At 49.5% G+C, this 27,518-nt stretch overlaps 1 protein-coding gene across 1 annotated transcript in view; it reads right to left on the bottom strand.

Moving 5' to 3' along the window:
• SAMD11 (sterile alpha motif domain containing 11) overlaps positions 1-27,518 on the bottom strand; it is a 122,437-nt gene that overhangs the window by 28,314 nt on the left and 66,605 nt on the right. Inside the window, exons 4-6 of the mRNA XM_014941342.1 lie at positions 26,082-26,206; positions 9,801-9,893; positions 3,000-3,164 (exon numbers count right to left, since the gene is read on the bottom strand). Coding sequence (XP_014796828.1) covers positions 3,000-3,164; positions 9,801-9,893; positions 26,082-26,206 — 383 coding nt within the window. The remainder of the gene's footprint in view (positions 1-2,999; positions 3,165-9,800; positions 9,894-26,081; positions 26,207-27,518) is intronic.

Raw genomic sequence — 27,518 nt, forward strand, 5'->3', positions numbered from 1 at the left:
AAAAAAAAAAAGATTTCTAAATTATTAACATTTTTTAAATTATTAATGTTATTGGTGCCTCCATGTGAGCCGGCAGATAAACTGCGCTTTGTACCGGCACTAATAATTTATAGCCCAACCAGAGCCCTGTGGTGTGGAGACCATCCAAAATACACCAAGTTTTGTCTTGTCAACGTTACACCAGAGAGTCTGTCTGTGCAGGCTCCTCTTCTCCCCCCCCTGCCCACCCCAAAACCTCAGCGTGACCCCTCCTCTAACACATGCCGAGGAGACAATTTAATCATAATCATAAAAAAAAATACGTCAGGCTTTTAATGTAATGAGCTACTTTGCTCACTGAACGGGGGGGAGATGGGGGCGATACCAGCTGCCCCACAGCACAGGCCTCTAACACATGCCGAGGAGACAATTTAATCATAATCATAAAAAAAAATACGTCAGGCTTTTAATGTAATGAGCTACTTTGCTCACTGAACGGGGGGGAGATGGGGGCGATACCAGCTGCCCCACAGCACAGGCTCTGCTGGGATGGACACGTGCCCGTGTCCAGGCACCATCGGGTGCCCGGGTGAAGTGGTCCATCGTGACTGTCTGTCACGACACCGCCACACGTAACACGCCTGGTGCTGAGCACACACTCCCTTGTACTCAACACGCTCTTCCCAGACCCGTGTGTCATGGCTGAACATCCAGCATTCATGTGTCTGCATGTGTCACCCTTTTGTGTGTGACACACACTATAGACCATCCTCTCGTGCGCTGTGCTTGTGTCCATCGCACGTGTGTGTGCAAACCCCAGCCCCCCCACACCTATGCATCACGCTCACAGGAGCTCTGTGTTGCTGTGAGTGCCTGGGACAGCTCAACACCACACTCAGGAGCACGTGCCATGTTCACCAGGCTCTGCCTCTGCACGGGCTGGTGCCAGGCCTTTGCCGATAAGCAAATCCTTACTCCACAGTGAAAGGAATCGCCTTCTTGCCCCCGGAGAAGCCAATCAAATCAAACAGAGTGGAAAAGAAGACAGCCTCTTCATTAACCTAACAAGGAGCCCTGGGGATTTGCACTCTAGACCAGAGATTCTCCTCCAGCTCTCGCTGGATGCTTCACTGATGTTGCTGGTGCTCCTTCCCTGCATCACCCAGGCAGGTGTCAGCCCTCCCCGCCGTGGGCAGCAAGAAGCACAGGGGCTGCAGATTCTGCCTATCCCAGCTTTCCAGTGATGCTTCAACCCTCTGCTGGAACAGCCTCACATTCCTTCTCCCTGCCTTCACCCGATCCAAACCGCTGAGTTCCCTCCCTCACTCCTGCAGCAGAGGACTGGGGTACAATTCTTACCCTGGACCAAAGCAGGGAAGGTGAAGCATCCCTGTGGGTTGGGAGCCTTCAACCCTTGGAGGGATGCTTGTGGCTCCTGCTCTCTGCCAAAGGGTTCCCAGGGTGGGAGCCGTAACTGCCTGGTGCCCCCTTTAGGCACAGCACAGGACGCTGCAGCCCAGCAGGATTTAGCAGCTTCCTCCACAACCCCGGCAAAACCAACCAGCAACCCCTCAATTCCTGCAGGACCCATTAGATCCTGGTACCGAAGGACCCTCATCCCCTCAGGACACCACTCCAGCCCCAGGACAAGGCAGCAGCATCGGACAATTCTACCTTTTAATGAGGAGGCTGCTTCAGGAACAGATTTTGGATTTTCTCCTCTTTGCATTAACGTAACTGTACAAGCACCAGCCTCCTCCTAACGAGCAGCATCTTCCCTTGAACACAGATATTGGTGCAGAAACACTCCTGGGCTGCTAAAGCCTAGAAAGAGCAGACAGGTGGGTACAGAGGCACAATCTGCAGTGCCACAACAGGCTTTAAATAAAGAAGGGCTGGGGGATCCCTTCCTAGTGCCCAGCTCAACCTCAGGGGCCCACATCACGCTGGGGAGGTCTGGGGACCTTAGTGCTGGAAGTTGGGACCTACAGGGTCCTTAGGGCAATGCTCTGAGGAAGCCCCCACCAAGTGACCCTGCACTGGGTATGGAAGAAGCCCTCTCCCTTTCAGTGACTCTTTCCCTCACTCTCCCACAGCAGATCTGGTTCTGGCTCCTGAAGGACCAGATGGATCCCAGGTGATGTAAACATCACTGCTTTCAAGAGATGATTCCATGGATGAACCTGTCCCATGGACTTCAGCATTTGCCTGCTAAGCTGTCTTCACTGCCACTTAGCTTCATCTGCATATTTTAATTGTCTGTAAAATCGTAAGCCATCTAATTCTCATTAAGGAGAAAGCTCTCTAACACCAATTTATGCTGTGGCTGTGTGTAGCCACCACGGCACAAACTTTCTAAACGGAGCACTATCAATGCTTAACTAAATCCTGCAGCATCACCGTGCTGTTTCAGAGACCTCATCCCTAAACAGCAGGAGTACCTGGCACTGCCAACATCTCACAGATTCTGGATACTCTCCCAAGTCACAGGCGATGGGACAAGAGGAAACGGCCTCAAATTGCACCAGGGGAGGTTCAGATTGGGTATTAGGAAAAATTTTTACACTGAAAGAGTTATTAAGCATTGGAATGGGCTGCCCAGGGAAGGGGTTGAGGCACCATCCCTGGGATGGATTCAAAAGCTGGGTTGACATAGTGCTTAGCGACATGGTTTGGTGATGGTTTTTTATCAGAGTTAGGTTGACGGTTGACTAGATGATCTTAAAGGTCCCTTCCAACCCAGACAATTCTATGATTCTATTCAAATTGAAATGACCTCTTCAAACAAAAGAAAAAAAGGACCCCCCTCACTATCACTGGAAAATACACAGGAGTGATGGTGCAGCTAATCTACTCCAGCAGACAGACAGCTACAGAAGGTGTTAGCATTCAGAGATGGCTCAGGGTAGATGCCACCACAGAGGAACGGTCTGCAGGACACCCTTTAGCACAACCTGTATTCATTGCATGATAAACATGGAACATTGCAGCCCACAAATCCTCCTCACATGAGCTCGTACCTCCATGGCTGGGCACTGCCATGCTGTTGGCCAGCTGGTAGAGACGTTGTTGTTGCTGCTCCTCAAACGTGCCGTGTTCGTTCAGCGCCGACATCATGCGTCTGTAGTGCTCCTCTGGGGTCATCTGAGTCACCGAGTCCTCAAGCAGAGGCGTGTGGGAGTTTTCTGAAGAGCAGAAAGATTTGGTCTTTTTTCCAGAGAGAAATACAGTGGGAAATCACATAAGTATAGGGACAGTGCAAAAGAAAGAGAAAGGGGGGGTAAGAGGGATATTAGCACAACTCTGCAGCGTACCCAGCGAACTCGATGTACCAACCTGCCCAGTGGAGCTTTGTGCTCTGAGATGTACCAATAGATGTGCTCAAGACATCCCTACAACATCCTAAACCTCCAAACGTGGGCACACCTATATACAGAAAAGTCTCCAGCTTCAATTGGCACAGCACCCAAAAAACTCATGAACAACTTTCCCCCCCGAAGCAACAAGCCTTGCATTATAATAACACTAAATTACCAGCGGGGTCTTACTCCCAGGGTGGCAAAGAGGACAAGCAGGATGAAAGGGTCCACTGAGTTCTCACCCTTCCATGTCATGGAACATGAGTTGTTTTGGTTTTTTTTTAACCTGATCAGACACACACCTCTTTCCCCCACCTTTTGAACACCCACAAGGACACGATGACGTGAGAGACACCCAAACACCCGGTGTAGGTGATGCTGACAACCACACAACAGCCAGGGGTGACAGTCCAACTGCCCAGCTCTTGGAGGCAAGGCACGAGAGCAGTTTGGTTTGGATCTGTACATATGGCTGAGCACCCTGAGGCCATTAAAATGCCACCTGACATGCCCACCACGTCTCCATCCTCCCAGAAGGAAGATGCAGAGCCCAGGAGGGAGGCGCTTTGAGGAAGGCCCTGCAGTTGGGATCCCAGTCTGACAATCAGGGAGATAAAACCACCAAGGCTTTGTGTTTACTGTAAGCACAACTCAAGAGTAATTACCCTTTGCTTTGAGGAAGGCCCTGCCTGCTCCCTGGGCAGTCAGGATCCCAGTCTGACAATCAGGGAGATAAAACCACCAAGGCTTTGTGTTTACTGTAAGCACAACTCAAGAGTAATTACCCTTCTCCGCCTTGGTGGTGGCTGCTCTAACACTATTTTATCTTGGATCTTCCCCACAGGCAAAACCTTTTCATTACTGGGAGAGGAACTCCCAGTAACAATCTGAGCAGGCAGAAGGGGAAGGGGGGAGCGGGAAGGGCACCCCCCCCATGTTGCAGTCACCAGCCCCCCGCTGCGTTCGGTGAATGACAAGCCCACCCTACCGTGTGCCCCAGATTCCTGCTCCTCCATCCACCTCGTTTGGCAGACAAAGTCCCTCAGGGCTCCTGGCAGGTGACTCTGCTGCTAGACTGGCTCCAGACTCAAGCTGGTGGCTCTGAGCACAGGCAGAGCATCAAGGGCTCTGACCAAAATGTGTGCCACCTTGCTGGGAAAAGAGCTGTGCATCTCTCCGAGGTGACAAAAAGGCCCCTAAGCTTGCTCTTAGAAAAGGCAAGTGGCAAATAAACACAGCCCAAGAGAGAGAGTAAAACGTGGCCCTGCCACAGCAGCTCAGGTTCACCTCTGCCGTGGCCAGAATGAGAGGCCATTAGTGGCAAGAGCTGTCACCAAACTTGTCACATAACCAAGCACATAGGGGTTCCGATTTTGGGGATGCAACCTTCACATGTAATGAAATCACCAGCCCAAATCATAGCAATATGCTAATAATAACAATGAAGAACCTGAGCTGCATGAAGTTTCAATAAAAAAGGGGTTGCATCAGTGGCTCCCAAGACGCTCTTCCTCTGCAGAAGGGAAATGACTTCAGTCCCCTCCAGCTCGGGGACCACGAGGTCTCAGCAAGGATTCTCCAGCAGCAGAGCAATTTGTGGCTCTATCTGCAACCACGGATCTCTGCCCCAGCGACACGTATCTGCATCTCAGGGACCACAAGCTTCCTGTGCAGATGGCAAGTTCACAGCCTGCTTCAAGCCAGCGAGGAGCTGGGTCCCCACCCTAATGTCCCCATCACACCTCGAAACCAGCCCCAAAGGAAGGTGGCTGCACAGGGTGAGGGCCACACCATGGCTGCTCCCTCCCTCTCCCCACCTCTGGTACCCAAACCCACCAGACACTGGTGGAAGGAGCAGGGGGCTGGGGGCAGAATTCCCTTCCACATCCCTGTCCCACCAGGTCGGACCACATTCCCACATCCTTCTCCACTCTCTTGCCACCTCCCCCAGGAATGGAGAAGAGCCCCCACTGTTTCAGTTCCCTTCTGATGCTCTTAACCAAAGGTCTCAGGAGCAAAGCTGCACGCCACAGACCTGATTTAGAAAAACACCGATTTTTTTTCTTTTTTTTTTTCCCCCCACAGCTGTGTCATTAGAGAAAAAAGGGAGGGGGGAGGGGATTTAATAACACTTAATTACCATAAACTCTATCCGATCAGCCGCAGAGCAGATTTCAGGTGCAAAGAGAGGGGGGGGAGGTGAGGGGAGACTAAGAGGAAGGAGGAGTCCAGGGAAAGGCTGGATTTCCACACTTAAAGATGAAGATTTCACATGACTCAGCCAGTGCTAATTCCAGCTCTGCCGAAGCTTTGCTGTCTGCTTTTGTCATTACCAGGGGGTAATGCAGGAGACTGATCTCGCCAAATCTCTTCCAGCTGCCAGGTGTGAAATGGACTCTGGCATGGTCACCGGGAAGGCACAGCCAAAGGAGGCATCTGCTGGGCCATCACACTCTCCATCCCTGCTCGCCCGAGCCGAGGGCAGCCCACCTCTCCCACCCACCACCACCACCACCTCAGGGGCCTGATGGCAGCAGCCACAGGGAGTCCAGGCTCTCAGAGGACAGGGGTTTTCTGCTCAGCCTGAAGGACATGTCACTTTTCTGCTCAGCCTGAAGGACATGTCACTGCTGCACAACCTTTACACCAAGGTTTTGGGAGGCTCATCCTCTCCAAGCGATCCCAAAGGAGCACCCAGCCTGCCCGTGTCCTCTCCTGCCATGGAGACATCACAAAGCCATGATGGGCCAAGGTTCCCTTCACTGATCCACTGTAAAAGCTCAAGGAACCTGCTTCAACAGCCTCTCACCCCAGGTTCAAAGCCAGGTCTTGGTCAGTAGCGTGAAGGTCTCTGCTGTCTGAGCTGTCCCTTGCCAGGGCAGGGAGAGCCCGTGCCCACTCCCACCATATTCAGCAGTTGAGGAGTTTGGGGGGCAGAGAAGTTGTCAGGGAGAATAGGGCCCAACATCGTTTCTTCATTTAGGCTAATTGGACAGCTGCCAACCCAATCAACAGATGGATATCCTCCCCCACCCTCCTCCCCCCAAAAAAACTACAAGGAACAAATTGAGAGAGGCTGGATCTGAATAGCTCAGCCGTAGTCCAGTTCCAGTTCTGGTCTACTTCATTAACCAAAGACGCAGTAAGATTTTGTTTTGTTTCAAACGATCTACAATAGCAAAGAGAATGGCAGAAGGAGCAGCGTATGAGGTCACCAGCCACCCCAGGAGGTGAGTGAGATATTGTTCCCTACGTATGTTTTCCAGCACTTAGTCCAGCCTAGTTTCAAACCTTCCCAAACGCTGAGGCTTCTACCAGATTTATTTTTCAGCGGTTCAAACAGGAACCCAAACACTGATTTTTTTCCTCGTTCGGTTCTATTCCGCGTCTGGAGGGATGGGAGAAGCACATCTCCAGACACGCCGCTGCCGCAGGAGTGAGGCTTTTACTTGGGGAATTGTCTCCCGGGGAGAAAGCTTCCTCAGTGACCTGCCAGCACAGCCCTCGCTCCCAGCCTCCGACACGCTCCCATTTCCATATGAGACGGGAGAACGTTCTGCTCTGTTTGACAGCAGCGCTGCTGCGGCCCCGCTCCCTCCCAGATAGGGCTCTCTTTTGATCTCTGGTGCGCTCACCGCCAGCACCGGGGAGGGGGAAGGGAAGGTTACTGCTTCCCCGCTGGAAGGGAGGGTTTTCCAGCCCTACAGGTGTTTTTTCGCTCAGTCAGAGAGGAGCAGTGATTTACTTGGCGGCCTCTCTTCTCTTTGCCTCGTCAGGCGCAGCCACGGCGGCACGGGACGCGCCGCGGGCACCGGGGTCACTTCTCCTCTTCAAAAGGCTGCTCCGGAGACAATGTGGTGAGAGCTGCACCCAGGGCCATGGAGAGGGGGACAGTCCCCAGCCTGAGCCGTACAGCAGCCACCAGGGCAGAGAACCAGCACCTACACAAGGCACACCACTGGATGGAGAAGAAGGACCTGGAGCGTGGGGCCATATGGGCTACAAAACTCCAGCTGGTGGTCCTTGTTTCCTCTCCTTCCCACTCCTAACACACAACCTGCACTCACAGCACCCGGGTCCCAGCCAAATTTGGGGCTCTAGTGCAACCTCACACTTGACAGCACTGCTCTACAGCAGTTGTTCCCAAATTCCAGGTAAGGAGCCACCAGGGTCCCTCCTGTTTGAAAACGGCTCGTTGAGTAACACAGATCCATCGCTTTCCAACCAGCTCCTCAGTATGGAGCTGGGAACACAGGGCTGGTTTCCCTCTTGGCCCCCCACAGCACCCCTGCCACCAGAATGCTGCCTGTCTGCCACCAAGATGGGAAGTCTCCTGGGAGCTCTCAGCCTCAAGGTGCTCCCTTTGGAGCTTCAGACACAGAAACACTGGCTAGAGCCCCTCCTTTGACCCTCTTTTCATGGCAGGGCAGGGGTAGATAAAGACCCCAAAAAAAAACCACTGCCCCTGCTCAGCCCCTCACTATTCTGCTGGATTCTGGCATCAGCAAAGCCTGTCACAAGTGCTGGAGAGAGAGAACAAGGGTTCCCCAGTGATCTAATATAATAAAAAACAGGTAACAGGGGAGGCCCTAAAAGGCCCAGCTCAGAAATCCCATTCCATCCCACGCTCTTATAAAGGGGAGGAAAGACTTTCTGAGGAAAAAGGGGGAGTAGAAAACGTAAGCTTGCTTTTATTCAGGGCTTCCTAGGAACACCTCTCTTAATGAGTTTGGGGAACCCCTGAGTTATTCAGAGTTAAGGAGCAGGATTTAGATCCTGAGCACACACTGCAATGCCACAGGCTGCTCCTCTGCCTCACGCTGCACTCACCCCACTCGTGGCATGGAAGTGGGAAGGCCAGAGGGAAGAAACGGAATGGGATCGTCTGACCCTGCTGCTCCCATGGCAAAAACATCAGCTTGTGTAAGTTCAATCACCTCATTAGGGTAAATCCAAACTCAATAGTTTGGTTTCAGATGGCGTGGTTAAAGTTTAGCCCATTCTCAGCCAGGCCACGAAGGGTGCTGTTACCTGGATTCAGTTCCTAAGCATGGAATTCCAGTTCCTTGGAATTACAAGGGATACAGACTCCGCAGAAAGAGCGAAGATGACAGCGGGAGTGTGTTACAGGAGTCTCACACCCCTGTATAACAAATGCATTTCAGAATCTACAGTTCCATCCTGCTGGAACTTACCTGCACATCTACAAGAAACATTTCCATGATAACAGGAATAGGGCAGATGAAAAAAAAAATGGAGGAAAACAGCCAAAGAATAATAGTATATAGGGTCCCTCCTTACACCTTTCAGAAAACCCCAGTAAAAAGCTACGGTGGTTTTACTTGTATTAAAGAGCTAACAGGCAGGAAAGGGTTACGTGAAAGAAAAGATTTAGTATATTCTTAGGTAGTGTTAGTAATATTATATTAAGTGACATGAGCATTTAACATCCTCTCAGAATATGCTGCCTGTCAGATCAGAATTTGGGGACAAGGAGTCAAGAAGAGACAATATAGAATAACATTATGGGAAATTAGGATGCAGTACAGGTCCCTGCAATATATCTTTAAATAACATAACATAAGGTACGTAGTTTAAGGTGGCTTCAGGACAAACTGCTGCAAAAAGTCCCCTTTGAGACCCCCTGGATTGGTTACTGAGAATATACACCTTAAGGAGTCTCAGCTGCTGGACTCCAAACCCATGAAACAGGACCCAGCTTCAGACAGCCAATCTGCTTTTATTTTTCATTTTTTTTAGTGGCCCAAGAGTGCAGGTTAAGCACAGAGATCGAGATGGGTATTACTGACAGCTAATTGGTTTGAACTTAACAACAAAGCCTTTAAGTGAACGGCCTGCAAAACCTCATTTACACAACCTTGAGACAAACTCATTAACTGCAGGCTCCATTACCCACTGCACTTTGCCAGTTATAAAGAAAGTTTAAAAATCATGTTTACAGGAAAGAACCGTAAGAGAAATCAGAAGATTAAAAAAAATAATTAATACCTAAAAAGAGAAGCCTTCTACAGATTCCATCTCTATAGGAACATGCCATAAATGCATAAGAAAGAACTAGACAGCCCTATTCTCCCTCCTAGGCTTCTTTTTTTTCCCTTTAAAGGAACAGATGCTAGCATGATAAGCCTATATGTACCTTTTACATTAAACATATAATCAAGACATTCTGCCTGAAAAGTAGAAACACCCCGAAAATCTACCTCCAAAGCTGCAGCTTGCTTTTTGAATCATAAAACAATTATTGTAATTAAGCGGCAATCCCTTTCTCGCCCTGCGAGCTTCCCTGCGAGGAGATAAAGAAAGCAGAGTGCCCTGGCAGCCTCCTGCACCCCCCCACACCACAGCCTCCCCCAGCCCGCCCTCCTTAATTTCAATTAAGTTCCACTCTTAAGAAAGGAGAAGAAAGGGGAAGGGGATGGGGGAGGGAGAAGCAGCACTTACCCTTTGGGGACTCACTTCTGGCTTTCTTGCTTTCTAAAGGACACTCACTGCTGCTGTTGGGAGAACATACTCTTCTCTTGCCTAAAATTTCATCTAGAAGAGAGATGAGAAACCTGAGCATCAGATAAGGTTGTACTTTCCCCTTTGCAGAAGCAACCAGAGAGACTTTGGTATTTTGCTCCTCTCTCTCTCTCACACACACACAGACACACACACACATATATTACAAGCAGAGGAAAAAAAAAAAATGAAAGTAAGAAAAATCATCGTCTTGAGAGCCTTGATCTGCTTTCCTAATCACGCAGTCCAAAAGCACATAATGACTATTCACACACTGATCAATGCAACGTTTTAAAGCTATAAATTCTGAATCCAGTTGATTTCATTACAAGCAGAGGGAAAAAAAAAAAAAGAAAGTAAGAAAAATCATCGTCTTGAGAGCCTTGATCTGCTTTCCTAATCACGCAGTCCAAAAGCACATAATGACTATTCACACACTGATCAATGCAACGTTTTAAAGCTATAAATTCTGAATCCAGTTGATTTCCTTACTGAGTTTCATCATTTGTTCTGTTGCCTTTTGTCCCCCTGGTGTTTCCACTCCTTTCATGCCCTGATGCAAAGCAACTGGGGGAGAGAAAGGGGAGGAAAAAAACAACACACACACAAAAAAAGCACAACAGATCTCTGAATCTTCCTACCACGGTATCTCTCTCTCTCTCTCTCTCTCTCTCTCTCTCAATCTCTCCCCCCCTTCTTCTCCCCCCTCCTCCTTCAAAACCTCAAGGTCCTTAGCAATCTTCCCCCTCTAGATTGTACGGAAACACTCAAGCCTTTTGCATTACTGCAGCCCTACAAACCAACACAAAATATCTAATATACAATTACAGCGTCCCCGAACAGATTTAAAATCAATATCCTCCCATAATAACGCTGGGGAAACTGAAAGCATGATGTTGCATATGGGCAGGAAGGAAGAGACTGTTTGTCACTGCAAGCATCAAATTCTCATCTATCAAGGGCTTGTTAAAGATGCAGCATCTTAAAATAAAAAAAAAATAAATATATATAATAAATCTCACAAACAAGCACCATATTTGAGCGAGTGCAGGTTGCATCTGCCCCTGAGCCCACACGATGCAAAGCTGCTGCAATTTGCCCGAAGTGTGTTGGTTAAGAAAGGTTACAAACCCCCTCGGTGCTATTTATAAGAACAACAACATTATTTATGTTCCGGGGGACATTTTAAGCCAAGCGACTGTCCCTCACGCTCCGAATCACTCCCTGGTACTTTAAATTCAGCTGAAGGAGCCCAGGTTCCTTCCTGCCTTGGCAGGGGGTGTCTCAGGAGCTGCGGAGCAGAGCTGTGCTGGCAGAGGCTGCGCGGCGCCGAGGGCAGAGCCTGCCAGGGACTGCCTTCAGCCAACCAGCCATCCTGCAACTCTGCAAAGTTACAACTGGCATCTCAAGGTTTTTAAAGAGCACAAGCTGCCTCCCATCTTATCTTGCCATGACCCTGTCACCCAGCCCGTTAACACCACCGGCGCTCGGAGGCTCGCCACCAGCCAGGACCAAAAGCCAAGTAAATACAACAAAACCACGGCAACTGGAAAGGAGATGGAAAAGGAGAGAGTCAGGCAATGACAGCGCTTTGCTTTCCCCAGCACTTCACATCCCAGGTGCTGGGTTGGCCTTTCGGTACCATTTCACCCCTCCTGCCTCAGTTTACCCTTTAAATAACTTCTCCAAAGCCGCAGAGAGTCTCAGCTTGCCAAGGCAGCACCAACGCTAGGAAGTACCTGGCCAGAGAGCACGGAGAGAGTCACGGGCTCCCTCCCCACGGAACTCTTCATTCTTCATGCCGATTTTCCTGGAAATGTTAGTCTGATGCTGCAAACCCTCAGCGCCGGAGGCCAAGATCATATATCCTCCTCAGAAGTGTTCTCATCCGGGATTTGTGGCTTTGAAACAACAAAGTCCCGTTGCTCCGCTCGCCCCTCCCAGCCCGGGCAGGAGGCAGCAAAACCCAACGGGGCTTGTTTCTCATCTACTTGAGGCAGAAGAGACTCCATGGAAGAAGTGGTGACAGAAGCACCGGTTACGTGTGACAGCAGTAGGAATATGAGCAGCGAAGATTCCTTGATTTCACAGCTCTGCCAAGGCACCTCATTACCCTCCCGTCACTCCCACCCCCCGGCACCCATCTGCCAGCAGCTCTGCCTCGCTCCGTGCCCTGCTGTTCCCAACACGTCACCAGGACGGGCTGTGAGTCCCATCTCCCTCCCCACCAGCTCAACTTCCACAGGGGAAGACCAAGATAGTGCAGGAACTCTGAAATGGCACCAACTCCATCGAGACCCATGGCCCCACCGCTCCTCCAAACACCCCCTTCTCGCCACACACACCACCGAGCTGGCAGCTGCCATCGCTGCCGCGCCACCAGGAAAGGTCCCAACGTCCTTCAGTGGAGGTTTGAACTCTCCAGAGAGACCCCACATGAGTGCATTAATCTCTAGGGTGATCTGCAGCATTCTCCTTCCAGCATCTCAGGTTCACACTCTACCAAAGCACCAGATCCCACACACCGAGTTTATATTTGGGCTGCCCCCCAGGCAGTTTTTATCGCAGTCAATGAGATCACAGAATGAAAATTTTCCACTTTTTTTTTTTCCCTTTGTTTAAGGCAAAGTCCTGGGATGTGTCAGAGACTTCCTCTGCCCCCAGAAGTGTAGGGACTAAATCAACAAGACACACAGTGAGCAAGGAAAAGGGAGTCATTTTCAGCAGTAACCAGTATGGAGGTACAAAGATCTAACAATCTGCCCCAAATTTACTGAGTCAGGAGAGCACAAGAGTGAATGCCAGTTTTTTGAATTCCAGTCCAGCGTTAGATGAAGCCATACCCCCCTCTCGGCTCTCTCAGCTTCAAAGCTGGGAAGAGGCAGGGATGAATTTTCATTAGTTTCCCAGTAAACTCACAGATCCTGGGGTGCAACCTCAACGGCACCGTGTTTGTGTCACAGCACCCATCCTTTCCTCTCTGCAACTCAGACCCTATCCACAGCTTTGGAATATCACTTGCACCTGGTAAACACGTACCCTTTTACTCTAAATTCATCCCTTTATGTCCACGTGCCATTCATCCAGAGCTCCCACACAGAGAACCAGGACAGTGGTTGAAGGCACCGGGTCGGGAGCCCCCACGGTCCAGCTCCCCCTGACTCTGCAGCAGCAGCAAAACCAAATCTGTTTTGCAAATGAGTTGGCAGAGCAGCTTCTGGATGTCTCACCACCCTCAGAGAGACAGGTTCTGCATTCAGAGTACATTGCTACTCGCTGGCCAGAAAGGCAAAGGAGAGCCCTTTGCTCAGCCCATGCACCTGCAAAAGGCAACGCTCCAGCTCACGCAGAGGATGGGGAGGGATACTTGGGGGGTGCTTTTTATTTTTTACTTTTTTTCCCCCCAAATCGCTGCTTTTGCCTCCTCTCTCCTGCCTTCTACAAAGCACTTCAGTTGAAAGGAAGCCAAATCAGGCCAGTTTTCTTTAATATTAAAGCTGAAAATGAAAGACTTTATCAGTAGAACTGTGATGTTATGAAGCCAGGCCAGGCAATAACACCCGTCAGGGGGGGGAGAGGAAGCCCCAGGCATACTGATCACGGGCTGTCACCACCACCACAACGCAGCCCCACCACCCCCCTGCTCTCCCATGCATGTCCCCACATCCTGCATGAGAATCACAGAATGGTTTGGGTTGGAAGGGACCTTAAAGACCATCCAGTCCCACCCCCTGCCCTGGGCAGGGACACCTCCCACCAGCCCAGGTTGCTCCAAGCCCCCTCCAACCTGGCCTTGAACCCCTCCAGGGATGGGGCAGCCACAGCTTCTCTGGGCAACCTGGGCCAGGCTCTCACCACCCTCACACCAAACAAGTTCTTCTTGAAATCTCATCTAAATCTCCCTTCTTTCAATTTAAAACTATTACCTCCGAGACTCCCGCTACCCCCACAAGGCAGTATGGAAAGTCCTCCAGAGAGGATTTTGGAAACCTCCAAGACTCCCACTAGCCCCACAAGGCAGTACGGAAAGTCCTCCAGAGAGGATTTTGGAAACCAAATGGAATATTTTCCCCCCAAGAACCAGAAATCAAAGTGGATTTTTCCTCCCTCTTTCATGGGAAGAGAAAGTCCAGCGCTCACCTGCAGGGAATGAGAGAGACAGACCAGGAAAGGAGGTCAGCAGGAAGAGGACAGCCCTTCTGCCCCTGTACAGGAGTACCACTTGATGGCCTTGCAACCATGAAGATAAACCATAAAACGAGCTTGTGTAGAACCAGGGTAATATGGGTTTTATCTAATCACAGCCCTCTTGGGATTTGAGACACGCTGATTAGAGGCCATGGGTGGAAATGTCACCTGGAAGTAACTGCTCTGCACTCCTGTGCTGCCTCTAATCCTCAGCCTCCCAGCACTCAGCAGAGCTGGGCGACTTAACCAGCATGTTCACCAACACGTCTAAGAACCCCAAGCCTCTTTATCAGCTTTGAGGAGAGGACTTGGGAGCCTAAGTCAGCTGGGAAGATTAGAAAACCTATCTCTAGGTTTCTCCAAAGAGAAGGACTTTATCTCCACTCCTTACGAGGGAATCTGCAGCAGAGAAGATGCACCAAGGATAGACATTGCATCAACGGCAGGGTGAGACCTGAGCCCGTGTCTCAACGACTGAGCCCAGGGCTTCACCTGGAGAAGGAAAATGAACAAACAGGAGGTGGTCACAAAATTTTTGCCCTCACAGTGTGGTTAAACGGGTGGACCACAGAGTGAGTCCCAGTTACGGCCGAGGAACTGCACCAAGTTTTTCTGCACTGTGCTCCGCTGCAGACACAACGGGAAGGGATGGAGACCTATCTCACGCTCCCTGTCCATATCGCTGGTTGTGCTCTGAAAGCTTCTTGGACCCAGAAGTCCTGAGTAAACAGAGAACTGAGCCAACTAACATGGGAAACCACCCAGGCTCAGATAGCCAACATCTAGTGAGAAGAGAGACCCTTTTTCACCTCTTTTCACATTTACTTTAAGAGGAGGAAAACATCCTCCCTTGCTCTTTACTCCCCCATCAAACTTAAACCCTGGAGATGACAATTCCCACTGACCAGGCTGAAATGTCTTGGCAGCACCTCGGGTTATTCAGCTCTCCCCTTCCCTTGGCTCAAAGAGGCTGCCACCAGAGGAGCTGCTTTTCTCCAACCGCTCCGCTTCTCCAGCTCCCTTCCCGTGCCCAACGTGACAGGTTTGGAGGGACCCCTGAGACTGATTTCCCCAACGATGGGGCTTGTGCCTTTGTGAGAAGCAGCAGCAGCACCAGCCCAGCAGGTCCCAGCAGGCCCAGAGCTGCTCTCAACAAAGGCTGGCGGCCCAGGGGCCAGTAGCCCGCGCGGCGCAGCGTGGAATCCGGCTGCACGTCGGCCCCGTCCCTTGCCAGCAGGAATCAATGGAACAAAGGGAGAGTGAAGCGCAAGGTCATGGGAATAACGGGGCATAATTTAACTGAGGGCAAGGAGAATGGAAAGGAAAAAAAATAATATTGGGGAAGCTGGGGGAAGGGAAGGCTTCTGGAGTCGGGATCCTGGAATAATACAAGTGCACGCCAGCTCACGGGGCTGGGTTAGTCCTAGCGAGGGAGGGGGAAATATTGCTGTGTCTTGGCAAAGGGGATGTCAAAACAGCTGCAAAATAAAGGTAGCATCTTCCTCCCAGCAGGTCAGCTTAATGGCGTTAGGGACATGGCAGGCAGCAGGCTTCAAACCTTAGCTATTGCACTGGGCCATCCTGTCATTCCTTTATGGCTCCACATCTATATCTATTTGGTGGTTGTCATTTAGATTTAGATTGCAAGCTCTCCAGGGCAGGAAGCATCCTTTCATTAGCTGCTCTACCAGTCCTAGTGGTACAAATGGTAAAAGCAGCAGAGCGAGGTGGGCACTCCTGGCTCAGGACTGTCCCCAGCCTCGGCCAAGGTATCTGCAAATGTGCCCTCAGCATCACACTTCGAGTTCCCCAGGACAAGAACCTCTTGGAAACAGGAAGAAAAAAGGAAAAAAAGGGGAGGGAGGAATGGGACACACTAATAGTCTCTCACTACAAAGCAAGGAGGATGCAATATCGAGTAATTAAATGTTTTTCTCTTTCTTGCTCACTTTGAGGAAACTTAACTTGGGCACACGGTTGCGCAGTCACCTCTCTCAACAGCAGAGAAGGGCTCCCACAGGGAAGTCAGTGACCATCGCTCCCTGATCTCAATGCATTACATAGAAATTAGCACCCCAAGGTAGATCTAGTGTCACTAACCCCTTCCTAAATGCAAGTTAACCACAGCACACATGGAAAGCCAGGCAGTAGTTGAGTAGGATTCCCAAAGTGTAACATATCAACTATCCTTTCCTAGGCTTGAGAAGGAGCCTGCCTCCCCTGTCTCAGCTCGAACCACTTGGCCATCTGCCTCTCCTCCTACCACACAAGCAGTATCCTGCTACTTCCCACCTCCTCGTGCTCACTTGGTTTTCCCAGCTGGAGCTAAGCTCCTAGAAGGACTGTCCAATATTTCAGTTCCCAAAGAGTGAAAGAGCCGGAGGTCACGCTGGAGCCTCCTCCTGTCTGTCTGTAACGAGGCTCTTTATTCGAGAAGGTGCACCCACCAACATCCCCTTGTCTCCCAGAGTCTTACAAATTTCATTTTTACAGCATGCACCAAGCCATAGAAAGGTGGTAAATATTCATAGTATGAAAAACACTCATGGAGAGGATATACTGCACTTAAGAGAGAGATCTGAATTAATTTCATGTGCTGCAGAGAGGCTTTTTAGCAATTGCAAACTTGTGAATCCTCACTCTCTTCCAGAAAAGATGTAAAGAAGGAGGCTGGGAGTCCAGCCCTTTTGGAGACTCCCTTCCCAGCTCTAGAAAGGAGCATGTTCTAGTGGGTGAGACAGGAGAAGGGGGACGCCTGTTTAATCACAAGACTTTAGCATGGTTCCAAAAAGGATGAGGTTTTTCTTAAGGGACCACAAACCTCTTCTACAAAGGTCACTTGGCCTCAGTTTCTCTCTCTGTGACAAGAAGCTGGGAAAACTGGCATCATTGCTGTGACACAGATCCCTCCCTTGGTCCTGGGGAATGCCACACAGCACCCAACCCTGCCAGAAGGTGGGTGAGGACACGTGGCAGGGACAGCACTCCCATCTCCCCGGGGGCTCCCGAGGGCTGGATGTGCTGCGTGTGGTCGGTGCCAGCAACGCGGCGTTCCCTCCGACGCCCGGGACAGCGACTCCACCTCCTCTGGCTGCTCTTTCCACAACCCTCCCGGCGTTTCTTTAGAAAAGTGAACGCCGAAGATAGTGATTTCCAACAGAGCTGCTGGTGGTGCTGTACCCTTAGCACCATTTAAATGTCCGATTGCACTCATTCAGCCCCTGAAAAAACCAGCGCTCCTCCAGCCCATGACAGCTTTGACAGCCAGACTCCTTAATTCCTTTTTCTTATTCCCTTAATCTGTCATCTTTATCAGGCTGGGGAAGTGCCAGGCAGCATGCAGGAGCCCCGGCCCCGATCAATCTCCACATTACAGCTGACAGAATGGTGCTAATAACTTATTGATCTAATGTTTGCCAAGCCCCACAGGGGCTGAAAGGCTGCCATTGATTGGCTTGAGGGAAGGAGCCTCTCAGCTGAGAGAGGAGCGGAAAGCCTTCAAATTGTCTTCTTCCCGAGGAGCATGGAGATGGAGGGAGGGTGGGGAAAGGAGAACAGGGAGGAGGACGAGGGGAACTGAAGAGAGGAAGAGAAATGGAAAGGAAGAAGCATGCTTGTGTGAGATGGAGATTAAGAATGGAAAAGGAAGGGGGGAAAAAGGGTCAGAGAACCAAAGAAATGCATGGAAGAGGGAAGAAAGCAGGAAAGGGGAGAAGAGCAAAGAGAAGAAAAGGAACTGGGAACAAAAAGACTGTGCAGAGCTGAAAAATTAATGAAATAGGCAATTGACCCTCTTCTTGCTCACAGCAAATCGTTAATAAAATCTTTCCAGCCCCCAGCCCTCCATCCTAAGACAGCTCCTCCCAAGTCTGTTCATCTCTGATGTAAAGCATTCAGCACTGCTGGCTCCTTGACCAGGTCTGAAGCCACAAGCTTGCATCTGGGGAGAGGGCATCGTTAGGACAGATTCCAGTTTAATTCATGAGTCTGTTCCCTACAGTGATATACGTGTGACTTAACCCTTGAGAATCCCCACCCACCTCCTTGACTTGCACTGAAGAGGGTAATAACCATTGAAAGTCATCAGATGTGCACAGCAGAGAGAAAGGAGTTGAGGGGCTTTACTGTGCCCCTGTGGGGAAACCTGTGCTACCTGTGTAACGCAGACTGCAGGAGGAACAAAACCCATAACACATGACCTTTCAGAAATTGCAGTAACAGTTATCATCTTCTTTCCCATTTACCCGAGCCCAGCTCAGGGCAGACCAGTTTTGGCAAAGGGTCCATGTGTTGGAGCAGTGCCCTAAGGCAGGGACTGAGTGAGCAGGGCTTCAAGGGAAGCCCATCGTGGTCACACACTGCCCTGGCAGGTTTGCCAGCCCCGGGGCTCTCAACTGTGGTCAGCTCTGTTTTCCTGGTGGTCTTCTCTCAAGTCTATCAATCCAAAAGGCTGGGTCAACATCCTCATGGGTCATCTCCAACACGCACAGCTCTGCAGCCCTTTCTCTTTGGCAGGACTTCTCCCTCGCTTCCAGCAGAGCCCTCACGAAGCCGGGAGCCACAGAGCACCCTGCTCATCGCTAGAAAGAAGCAGGGAGCAGAGCAGCAGCTCAGTGCCTGCTACCTGGACATCTAATCACAACGCCAGCTCTCCAGACACAGCTGTGGGGAGCTCTGGGGGGACACTGTCACCTCTGTTGTGCAGCAAGAGCAGAAAGCTTTGCAGGACTAAGCCCGCAGCATCCCAACCTGGTGACAGAGAGATACACACAGGCACTGGAGCAGGAACAGTGTCAAAACCCTGGCTCTGAAATATCGACTTGAGTCGTGGCAGGGTCAGGAGCAGCCACTCAATGTCCCTGCAAACAGGAATGGACAAGGCGGGTGCCACGTTACGAACTGCACTGGATTTCTATATATAACACCAGCGAGACGTCACCGCAGCCATGGTTTGTTTTCAGCTCTTTACTATCTGCCTGAAAGGCACCTGGGAAGGGAGGTGGAAGCAGGGGGTGGGGAAAGGTTATTTTTGGAAGCAGGATAATCTTGCTCTTCCTAGAGCTGCAAGGAAAGGAAGAAAGAGTCAGTGTTTATTTCCGCTTCAAAGCTGCAATACGTAGCGGCCAGGAGTTTGGTGGCCAGAGGGTGATGGACTCATTGCCCATCAGGCTATGGCCAGTCTGCCCTGTTCCTGCCAGGCACAGAGGAGACCAAGCTGTTTAAGCTGCCATGGTGAGCCCTGTGGCAGTCCCTTCCTGCAAGCAAGGGAGATACACCTTGAGGCACATCACTGACCTTCCCAGAGGTGTTTGAAGCCATCCTGCAAGAACCCTCCTGCCAGGAGCAGGATTCAGATCTCTGCCAAGAGCAAGGTTTATTGAACTCCAAGGAGAGGGCACTAAACTGCCTGGGCTCCTTCTCCTCCTGCAGTGACAAAGCCAAGAATAAGCCCACAAGGCTTTCCAGAAGAAATAAAAATGAACTTAAATAGAGCACGAAGAAAGGACAGTCCTCCAGACCCAAGCCAAGAGGATGAAGGGCACTGACAGAGCCCAGACCTTCACGCTGCCTCGGTGAACAACTGTCCTTCGTGGTAAAACACGTACACAAAGGTGGCTGGGTCTACAACTCCTAGATGCCCGTTTGGTGCTGATTTTCTGCTCAATTTAAGGCAGCGGTTCAATACAGGCTTCTGCTTTTTTTGTTGTTGTTTGGCTTTGTTAAATGAAAACATGTCTGCATCCCAGCTCATTATCACACGCCCAGAAAACAGCCGTTCGCTGTGATTCTGTCTCTAACCATTAGCTGTAACATCCCTGATCCCAATTCTTTTTCACCCCCAATATTAACTCCTCCTTAGCAGAAGAAAGCTCTAGGTCTCAGAGCAAAGCCAAACGAAGTCACTGGGAAGCCCTCCATGGCAGGCACACAGAGTTCAGGGAAAGGCCCAAAGAACATGAGACAACTAGTTTGATCAGCTACAGATCCACAGCACCACCTGGTCAATAAAAATTCCAAGACCAACTGTTAAATGTGAATTTGTTTACAGTTCCCTCCTGAAATCTCTCCTTCTCCCTTGCTTGGTCAACGTAGCATCAAGTGGAAAGATGAGGCAGGAGAGTTAATAGAGAAGAAATAAACTCACAGAGAGAAAAGAGATCTCTTCTTTTCAGGATGTTTCTGACGTGTAGATGAAGGTGAGTGTGGTTTTCCAGGCCATGAAGTGGGACTCCTCAAGGGACACAGATGTCACGTTCTCCCTACCATGTGGGACCTCCACAGGAACCACTGCAGGTTAACATGCGACTACACTGGTCGCTGAGGACAAGGCTCTCCGGGTTTGTCATCTCCATCACATTGACCAACAACCCCTAGGAAAAGCCCAAGCTCTCGGGGAGCTCTGCAATGTTGGAAAGCTGCCTTTCTGCTGCTTCCCACCCCCCAGCCAAAGAAACCTCTCATCACTGGGGAAGGGATCTTTAATCCATACACAGTCCCCAATATTATGCACAGAACCACAGCAAATCGCTTGCTGTTTGGGGCGAGACCTGATGCCCTGCCATGTTTCCTTTAAGTGCCCTCTCTCAGACAATATTCAGACATCAAGGCAACTCCCTCTAATCACGAGGCGCAGAGGGAGGAGAGGGAAGATCTACCCACCTTCCTCTAGCACCAGGGAGCCTGATCCCTCCACTTCTATCCACGCAAACAGTCCTACTGCAACTGGGAAGCCATGAAATCTGGCGCTGCAGAACAGAGGGTATTTGAGGAGAGAAAGAGGAGAAATTAAGAGGATTTTTTTGCAGGACAGAAATTATTTAGGGCTTTGGGACCAGGACTCTATAGCAAAATGCTTTTTTGAAACCTAAAGCAGCGGCAAAGCACACAGACAAGGGAGAAGGAGCTGTACTTTCTCTCTGAGCCATGGAGCCCCATGAAGCCTCCTGAGTCCTCCCCACCGCGGGCTCGCCCCGGCAGCCCGCATTAGCCAAACTGGATAGAGGGGATTGGACTTGTTTACAGCCACACCACTAGCTGCTTAAAGGGGCTCTAAATCCCTGTTTGATGTGCAAACCGTCAGCTTTGCTACCGCGCCTTTGTCAGGCAGCCCTGGCTCTGCTCATCCTTGTGTGTGTGTGTGTGTGTGTCTCTCTCTCTCAATTAAGATTAAAAGCGCCTTGTGCCATCATCCACTCTCAAGGTAAGCCCCTCTGTAGTGCCAGTGCTGTACCCTGTCTGCTGCCTGGCCTTTATCTGATCCATTTGGAAACGACTTTTATATTCTCATTAGGCTCATCGCCTGCCCTCCCCTCCCACACGCAGGCTCCCCCCGAGGCAGCCGAGCAGCCTTGCTCTACCTTTGCAGATGTTGTTAAGCCTCTTACTAAATCTCCCCGGCGCAGGCTGCCTCCGCACGCTCCCGAGGAACTACAGACCCCCTCATACCTACTTCTCCTTTCTTCCTCCATTTGGCGTATTATATCCCCATCGTGACTGCAATTTAATTAGCACCAAGCAACACATTCTCCAGCATTTTGAGGAGAAAGATCTAGGAGTCCTGGTGGACAACAGGATGACCATGAGCCGACAATGTGCCCAATGGGCCAGTGCTCTCTATTTTGCAAGGTCAAGCACCTCCACTCCCAGTCACAAAGAGAGGCAGAGAAAACAGAAGCAGCAAGTCCACTCTTCTTAAAAGCCTGAGGACACGATAGTGTCACCAGTCAACCCAGATGAGGAGGAAGGAAGAACAGCATGAGAGGGTGCAGATGGTAAAATCCTAAACCAGTGAGATGGATTTCCTCAGCCAGTTAAGAATTCAGAGTTACGAACAGGGCAGCTCTTCCCCAAAACCAGGACCCCCCCCGGGAACCTAAGGAAATCCAAGTGCATCAGTGGTGACTGTAATAAATCTGTGGTGCTGCAGAGCTGGCCCAACACACGCAAGTTTGCTCCGTGATTAAGAGATCTCTGTAATACCTTAAGGTCCCCAGTGGGCCCAGAGCGGTGAGATAAAGCTAACGTGCATCAAACACATCAGAATATCTCAATCATTACCGCAGCCGACGGTGGCTCCGGAGCCAATCGATAGGGCAATTAGATTTTATCAGTCCACGCCTCTCGGCCACCTCCTTCTGCTGTCGCTGCAAAAGCCTCCGTTCCCCCTGCCAGCCCTGGGTCTCCAGATGACTGAGAAGCACTGGCTGGAGCAGATTTTTGCCTTTTTTGTAGATTTTTGCTGTTGGTATTCTTTATTTCCTTTAAAGGTCCAGTATCAAGGGACACTTCAAGCATGAGTTAAGCTGTCAGCTGTTCTTATCTAGGCGTCTTGCTTCAGCACACACATGAGCAGGGGGGGACACTGCTCACCCCCAAACCTCTCATAGGCTGAATCCCTGGAAGTAGGCTATAAATCCACATCCAGCCCACACTGTCACAGCCGAACACCACCACGCAGGCCTGGCAGAGAAGTTAGGGAGGACAAGACAGGAAAGCCAGCTCTGTTGTTCTCTCATCATTTGCTTTATGGTCTTGGGTAAATTTGCCCGTTTGTGCCTTGTTTGACTCATGGCCCCCTACAATGTACTCAAAAAACTGGTGGAAGGCATGATGCATCTTGTCCAACATTTCTGATGGAACTTTACCTGCTGGCAACATAATCACCTCCCTTTCCCCTTTAGCACTGTAGCCCAACAATAAGAGTCTTTCCATTTTTATAAGTGTATTTTCGAAGCTCTGTAGCTCTCAGGTTTGCTAGCCCCCATTTCTGTAGATGCTAAACTTGCCAACATGTCACAGTCACTGGTCTTAATCACACCTAAGCGATGCAGCAGACAGCACAGCCACAACCACAGTTGGTTTTGATGACTCCAGATTCTTCCTAGCTCTTTGGGCCTGACAAGATCCAAAATACAGTGACTTCTTTTGTCCCAGCTATCCCAGCCCTAGGACTGCACCCCCTCTAGGCTCACTGTTCCAAACGGGCAGCACCCACCACCATGGGTTGTTCTATTCATCCTCTTCTAGTCAGGGCCAAACCCTACCCAAGTCTCTCAGGACCCAGTTATTTTCTGTCTTTCAGCTTCTGTTGTGCCAAACTAAGCTCTTCGGTCTCTCCATTCCCAAATATAACCATCACCATTGAAGTGACCTGTTTTCACTTAAAAATTAACCACAGGCCTTCCAAGGATATTAATATCAGTGTTGGTCTTCCAACCAAAAGCTTTGTATGTTCCAGCAACGCATCGGTCTCTTCAGCCCCTTTTGACCTGAACATCAGCCCAGCTCTACCTTGAACCCTGACTCCAGTCTCACCCATCTCCCAGAACTCAGAAAAGCCCCAGAAATAACTATACCTCATTCTTTTCCATTAGTTTCAGCCCCTTTCTGCATTTCAAAGACCATTAAAGATCCAGTAATGCTTCTAATTTTCCAGTCCGTGCTGTTCAAACCTATAGCACTGCCTCTAATCCTGGTTTAATGACAAATCAAGGAACTCCCTCACAGCATTAATCATAAACCGACCAACCCTGCCAAATTCAACCCTATTCTTAACCCCAGGGGCCCTGCAATAAGCAAATCTCTTCCATTCGTCCTATCCTTGTTCTCCAGCCTCTGTTTAGCCTCAGCCACAGCCAAGAAGCCACGTACACTTCTGAATCCCCAGCACGCACTCGCTCCTCACCCTGCGCACGTGGAATTTGGAGTTTGAGCCACAGAGCAGCCTCAGGAGCCCTCAGATGCTCCTGGCTGGGACCGTGTGCCCAACTTCAAACCATAAATGCTAAACCAGCAAAGAGAAAACATCACAGCAGCAGATTCCAACTTCCTTTGAGAGCACTGCAGCTTAGAGTCATGAGGGATGAGGGAGTTTTGAAACATATCAGCGTTAACATCATTTATTCAGCACTGTCCATCTCCAAATGCCTTTTTTGAGGGTGAGATTCTCATAACCCAAATATATGGTCTTGTTTTCAAAGGTTCACAATGCAAACAGCAGATAATTGGGAGCATGATTCTTCTCCCCTTATTGCTGTAACTAAGTCATTTAAACAAAATTCAGTCTTTTAGACTAACTCTCTTAGAATTATGTATGTAGCGATGAGTTATACCATTCTCCCCTTCCACCCCTGCCAGTATAAACAAACAGAATTGGGACATAAACCAAATAATCAGCATCAGCTACAAATCCCAGCCCGTTTTTTTTCTGTTTCCTTGACTTCCATGTCTGGGAGGTGGTGACACAGGTACCAGCTCAGCACATGCTCTAAAGGCAGAGCTGGCAGGTTCTGCGTAGACTTTGGCAAATGAGTCTTCTTTTAATCAAACCAGCATTTAGAGTGAGCCGGCTCCAGACAGCAGGGAAAAAAATTAAGAGTTAAACTGTCCATGCGGAGATGTGGCAATGCTCCCTCTCCCTTTAGATACCTAGTGTCCCCACCATCCCCCCCACCCACTCTTTGGCTGGTCACCTCTTGTTACACACACCAAATCTATCACGGCCCGAAAAGCTCTTGTGGCCTCTTGTGTTTTGCACTGCTCAGACACTCACTGAGGTCAGAGCCAAGCCCCGCTGCCCTCACTGCTCTATGTGCCTATGTTCTCTATTTCTTACTGTTTCTTACAGTTCAGAAACTAACCAGAGAACCTCAAATGTGAATTCTAACAAGTAAGAATGAGGATTTCTTCAGCTGATCTTTTCTACTGCTTAACACCAATGGGAATGAAAAGGACCCTTTGCATTTCTGGGATGCAAACCTCAAAGAATTTCAGCAACGCTGATCAAGGCCAGCAGTTTCTCTGTAAAGCAAACAATATTAAAAAACATTTTAACATACAGGGTCAAATGAGACATATAGACTCAAGCAAGGTCATGCAGAAAAACGTGTATTTCTCTGGCCAGTTTGGCTCTTAGAGCTGTGTAGGAAAAGGGCTGTGGAGATCAGCGCTGCATCAAGGCCAGCAGTTTCTCTGTAAAGCAAACAATATTAAAAAACATTTTAACATACAGGGTCAACTGAGACATATAGACTCAAGCAAGGTCATGCAGAAAAACGTGTATTTCTCTGGCCAGTTTGGCTCTTAGAGCTGTGTAGGAAAAGGGCTGTGGAGATCAGTTAATGAAGAGAAGATGGAGATTCAGCTGTGAAAGCAAAGAGTGGGGGCTGCCCGTGGCTGCTTTACAGACATGTCACAAATCCCCCAGTTCAGCACAACACACATATGGGACCAAACACTTCACTGCAGAAGCAGTCCCACCAGTAGAGACTCACTGCAGGCAGGAGGAACCCTTCTGGGAAGGGATCAAGCCTCCTGCAAAAGGCAAACCAGGTACCTGTCGTGTTACCGAATATTCTCCAAAGGCATTCCCAAAGCATGTTAGATGTGGTGTTCCCTTCAGAATGACTTAGGAGAAAATATGAACAAATCCACAAAACATACAGGTTTTCAGGAAATACATATCTACCACCACAGCATCCTTGCTCATGGCTCCCTCACTGACACCCAGGAGGCACAGGGCAGGACCCAGGAGGAGCACTTCTGGTTCTACCATGCCAAGTCCAAATCAGGTAAACTTCCCTCAAAAAACAGGTACCACTACAAAACCAACCAAACACGCTCATAAAGGAGTTGGCAGGCACACAGGCAGCACGGGGAACCTCTGATTAATGAAATTACAAATCAAACCATGCTCTCTGCAAGGCCTTTCTGCTTCACTTGACACTAACCCCGGGGACATTTCACTTCTTTGCTGGCGCAAGCTCCTTTGCCAGTAGTTTAACACAGACCACTAGATTTGAGAATAACACAGGGCTGGGATCTCAAAAGGACTTTAACATCACCATGAAATCCTTTCCATGTTAATCTTCAGCTAGAATATTAAAAGCCTTCGTATAGCTTACTCCAAACTGTAACACAAACAGCCACAGAAGAAGCAGCTGCTAAAAAAAAAATGAACAAATGAGGGAGTGAAAGAGAAAGAGGAGGGAAGGCAACAAGCCCAGAGCAGCAGGACCTGCTCCAGCCCCTTACCTGCTGCTCCCAAGCCCACGTCGATGCTGTTTCTCTTGAATTCACAGCGGCTCTGGGTCTCTGGCATAACGAGCTGACGGCTCTGATGCAGGTTGGAGATGATAGTGGAAAGGTCGTTATCACGGCTGCAACAGAGCAGAAAAGCACCAAGTTAAGGAAATCCTATTTGCCACCACATAATTGATTTTTGTGTGTGTATGAGCATGTGTGTGTGTGTGTGTGTGCGCACGCGAGATTCTTTTGTTTGCCCCTGACACAGCTGTATTTCAAGAAAGGTTCTCCCCCCTCCTACCCCTCGGGTTCCTCGGTAACCTCCTCTCCTGTCGGGGACGGGAGACTCAAGCGCGAAGCACTTCCCAAACAGCGCTCTCATTTCCCATAAAGGGCTCTGCTGCTGCCAGAGCTCCTGATTTCAGTTTTGCCAGATATAACTTGCGTGGGCCAGAACTTACATCTCAGATGGAAAAACTGAAAGTGTAGGAATTGGCAGATCTATTCCAGCATTAATAGGAAACTTGAACTGAAATAACTGATAGTTTTCTATCAGTTGCCACCCTTCTATTCTTAAAAAAAAGTAAGTTTTTCCATTCCTTCACTGTTGGAACACGAGACTACTTTATTTACTTGAATAATAGTTTTTCTTTTTAGAGAGAAACTCACCATGAACCCGGACATCAGCATTACTCACAGCTGAGGGTACACACTTATTTACAAAACTAATTTTCAACTCTTCACTCTAACAGATCCTGAAACAATGCTCCCTTCCTTCTGGTACAAGAGAATGCATTACAGCAGTTCAGCATTATTTTCCCTGTTATCCTTGCATCAGATTGCTGCTAAGTAGGCTACTTTGGTCTTTTTTTTTTTTTCCTTTTTTTTTTTTCTTTTTCCTTCTACGGAGAGGAAGAAGACAAACAGAGAAAGACATTCCCTAGCAGATCCTGCAGTTCAGCTGGCAAATGCTTTTGCTTGCAAACCGCTACCCTCTTGCAAAACATTTCTGAATAAATGATATACAAACACTGAAGAGGAAAAACAAGCTAAAACGTATACATGATACTAAATGAAAAGGCTGGAATGTCTCCCTTTTGTTTGTTTGCAGTATATGTTAAATCACCCATCCTTCTAGCACAAGGTGCTTGCCCCAAGCTAAATGTGACTATTTTTCTTCCTCTCCTCTTTCTAAATGGAAGATGACAGCCAGAAAACCCGGAGACACTTAGAAAAAATTATACATATTAGAAATATTGCCCTCCCCTCCCACGTCCACAGCTCCCTCCCAACCTCTACCCACATGGCCAGTGCACCCAGTCCGTGCTGCTGGGACACCCAGCACATGACCATCAACTCACTGGTGCAGAGCAGTGTCCTCACCTGGGACCAGCAGGACAACACGGAGGGTGCATTATCTGCAGAATTACCTAGCAATGATCTTCC

This window comes from Calidris pugnax, unplaced genomic scaffold (genome assembly GCF_001431845.1).
Source record: "Calidris pugnax isolate Ruff unplaced genomic scaffold, ASM143184v1 scaffold82, whole genome shotgun sequence".
Taxonomy (NCBI): Eukaryota; Metazoa; Chordata; class Aves; order Charadriiformes; family Scolopacidae; genus Calidris; species Calidris pugnax.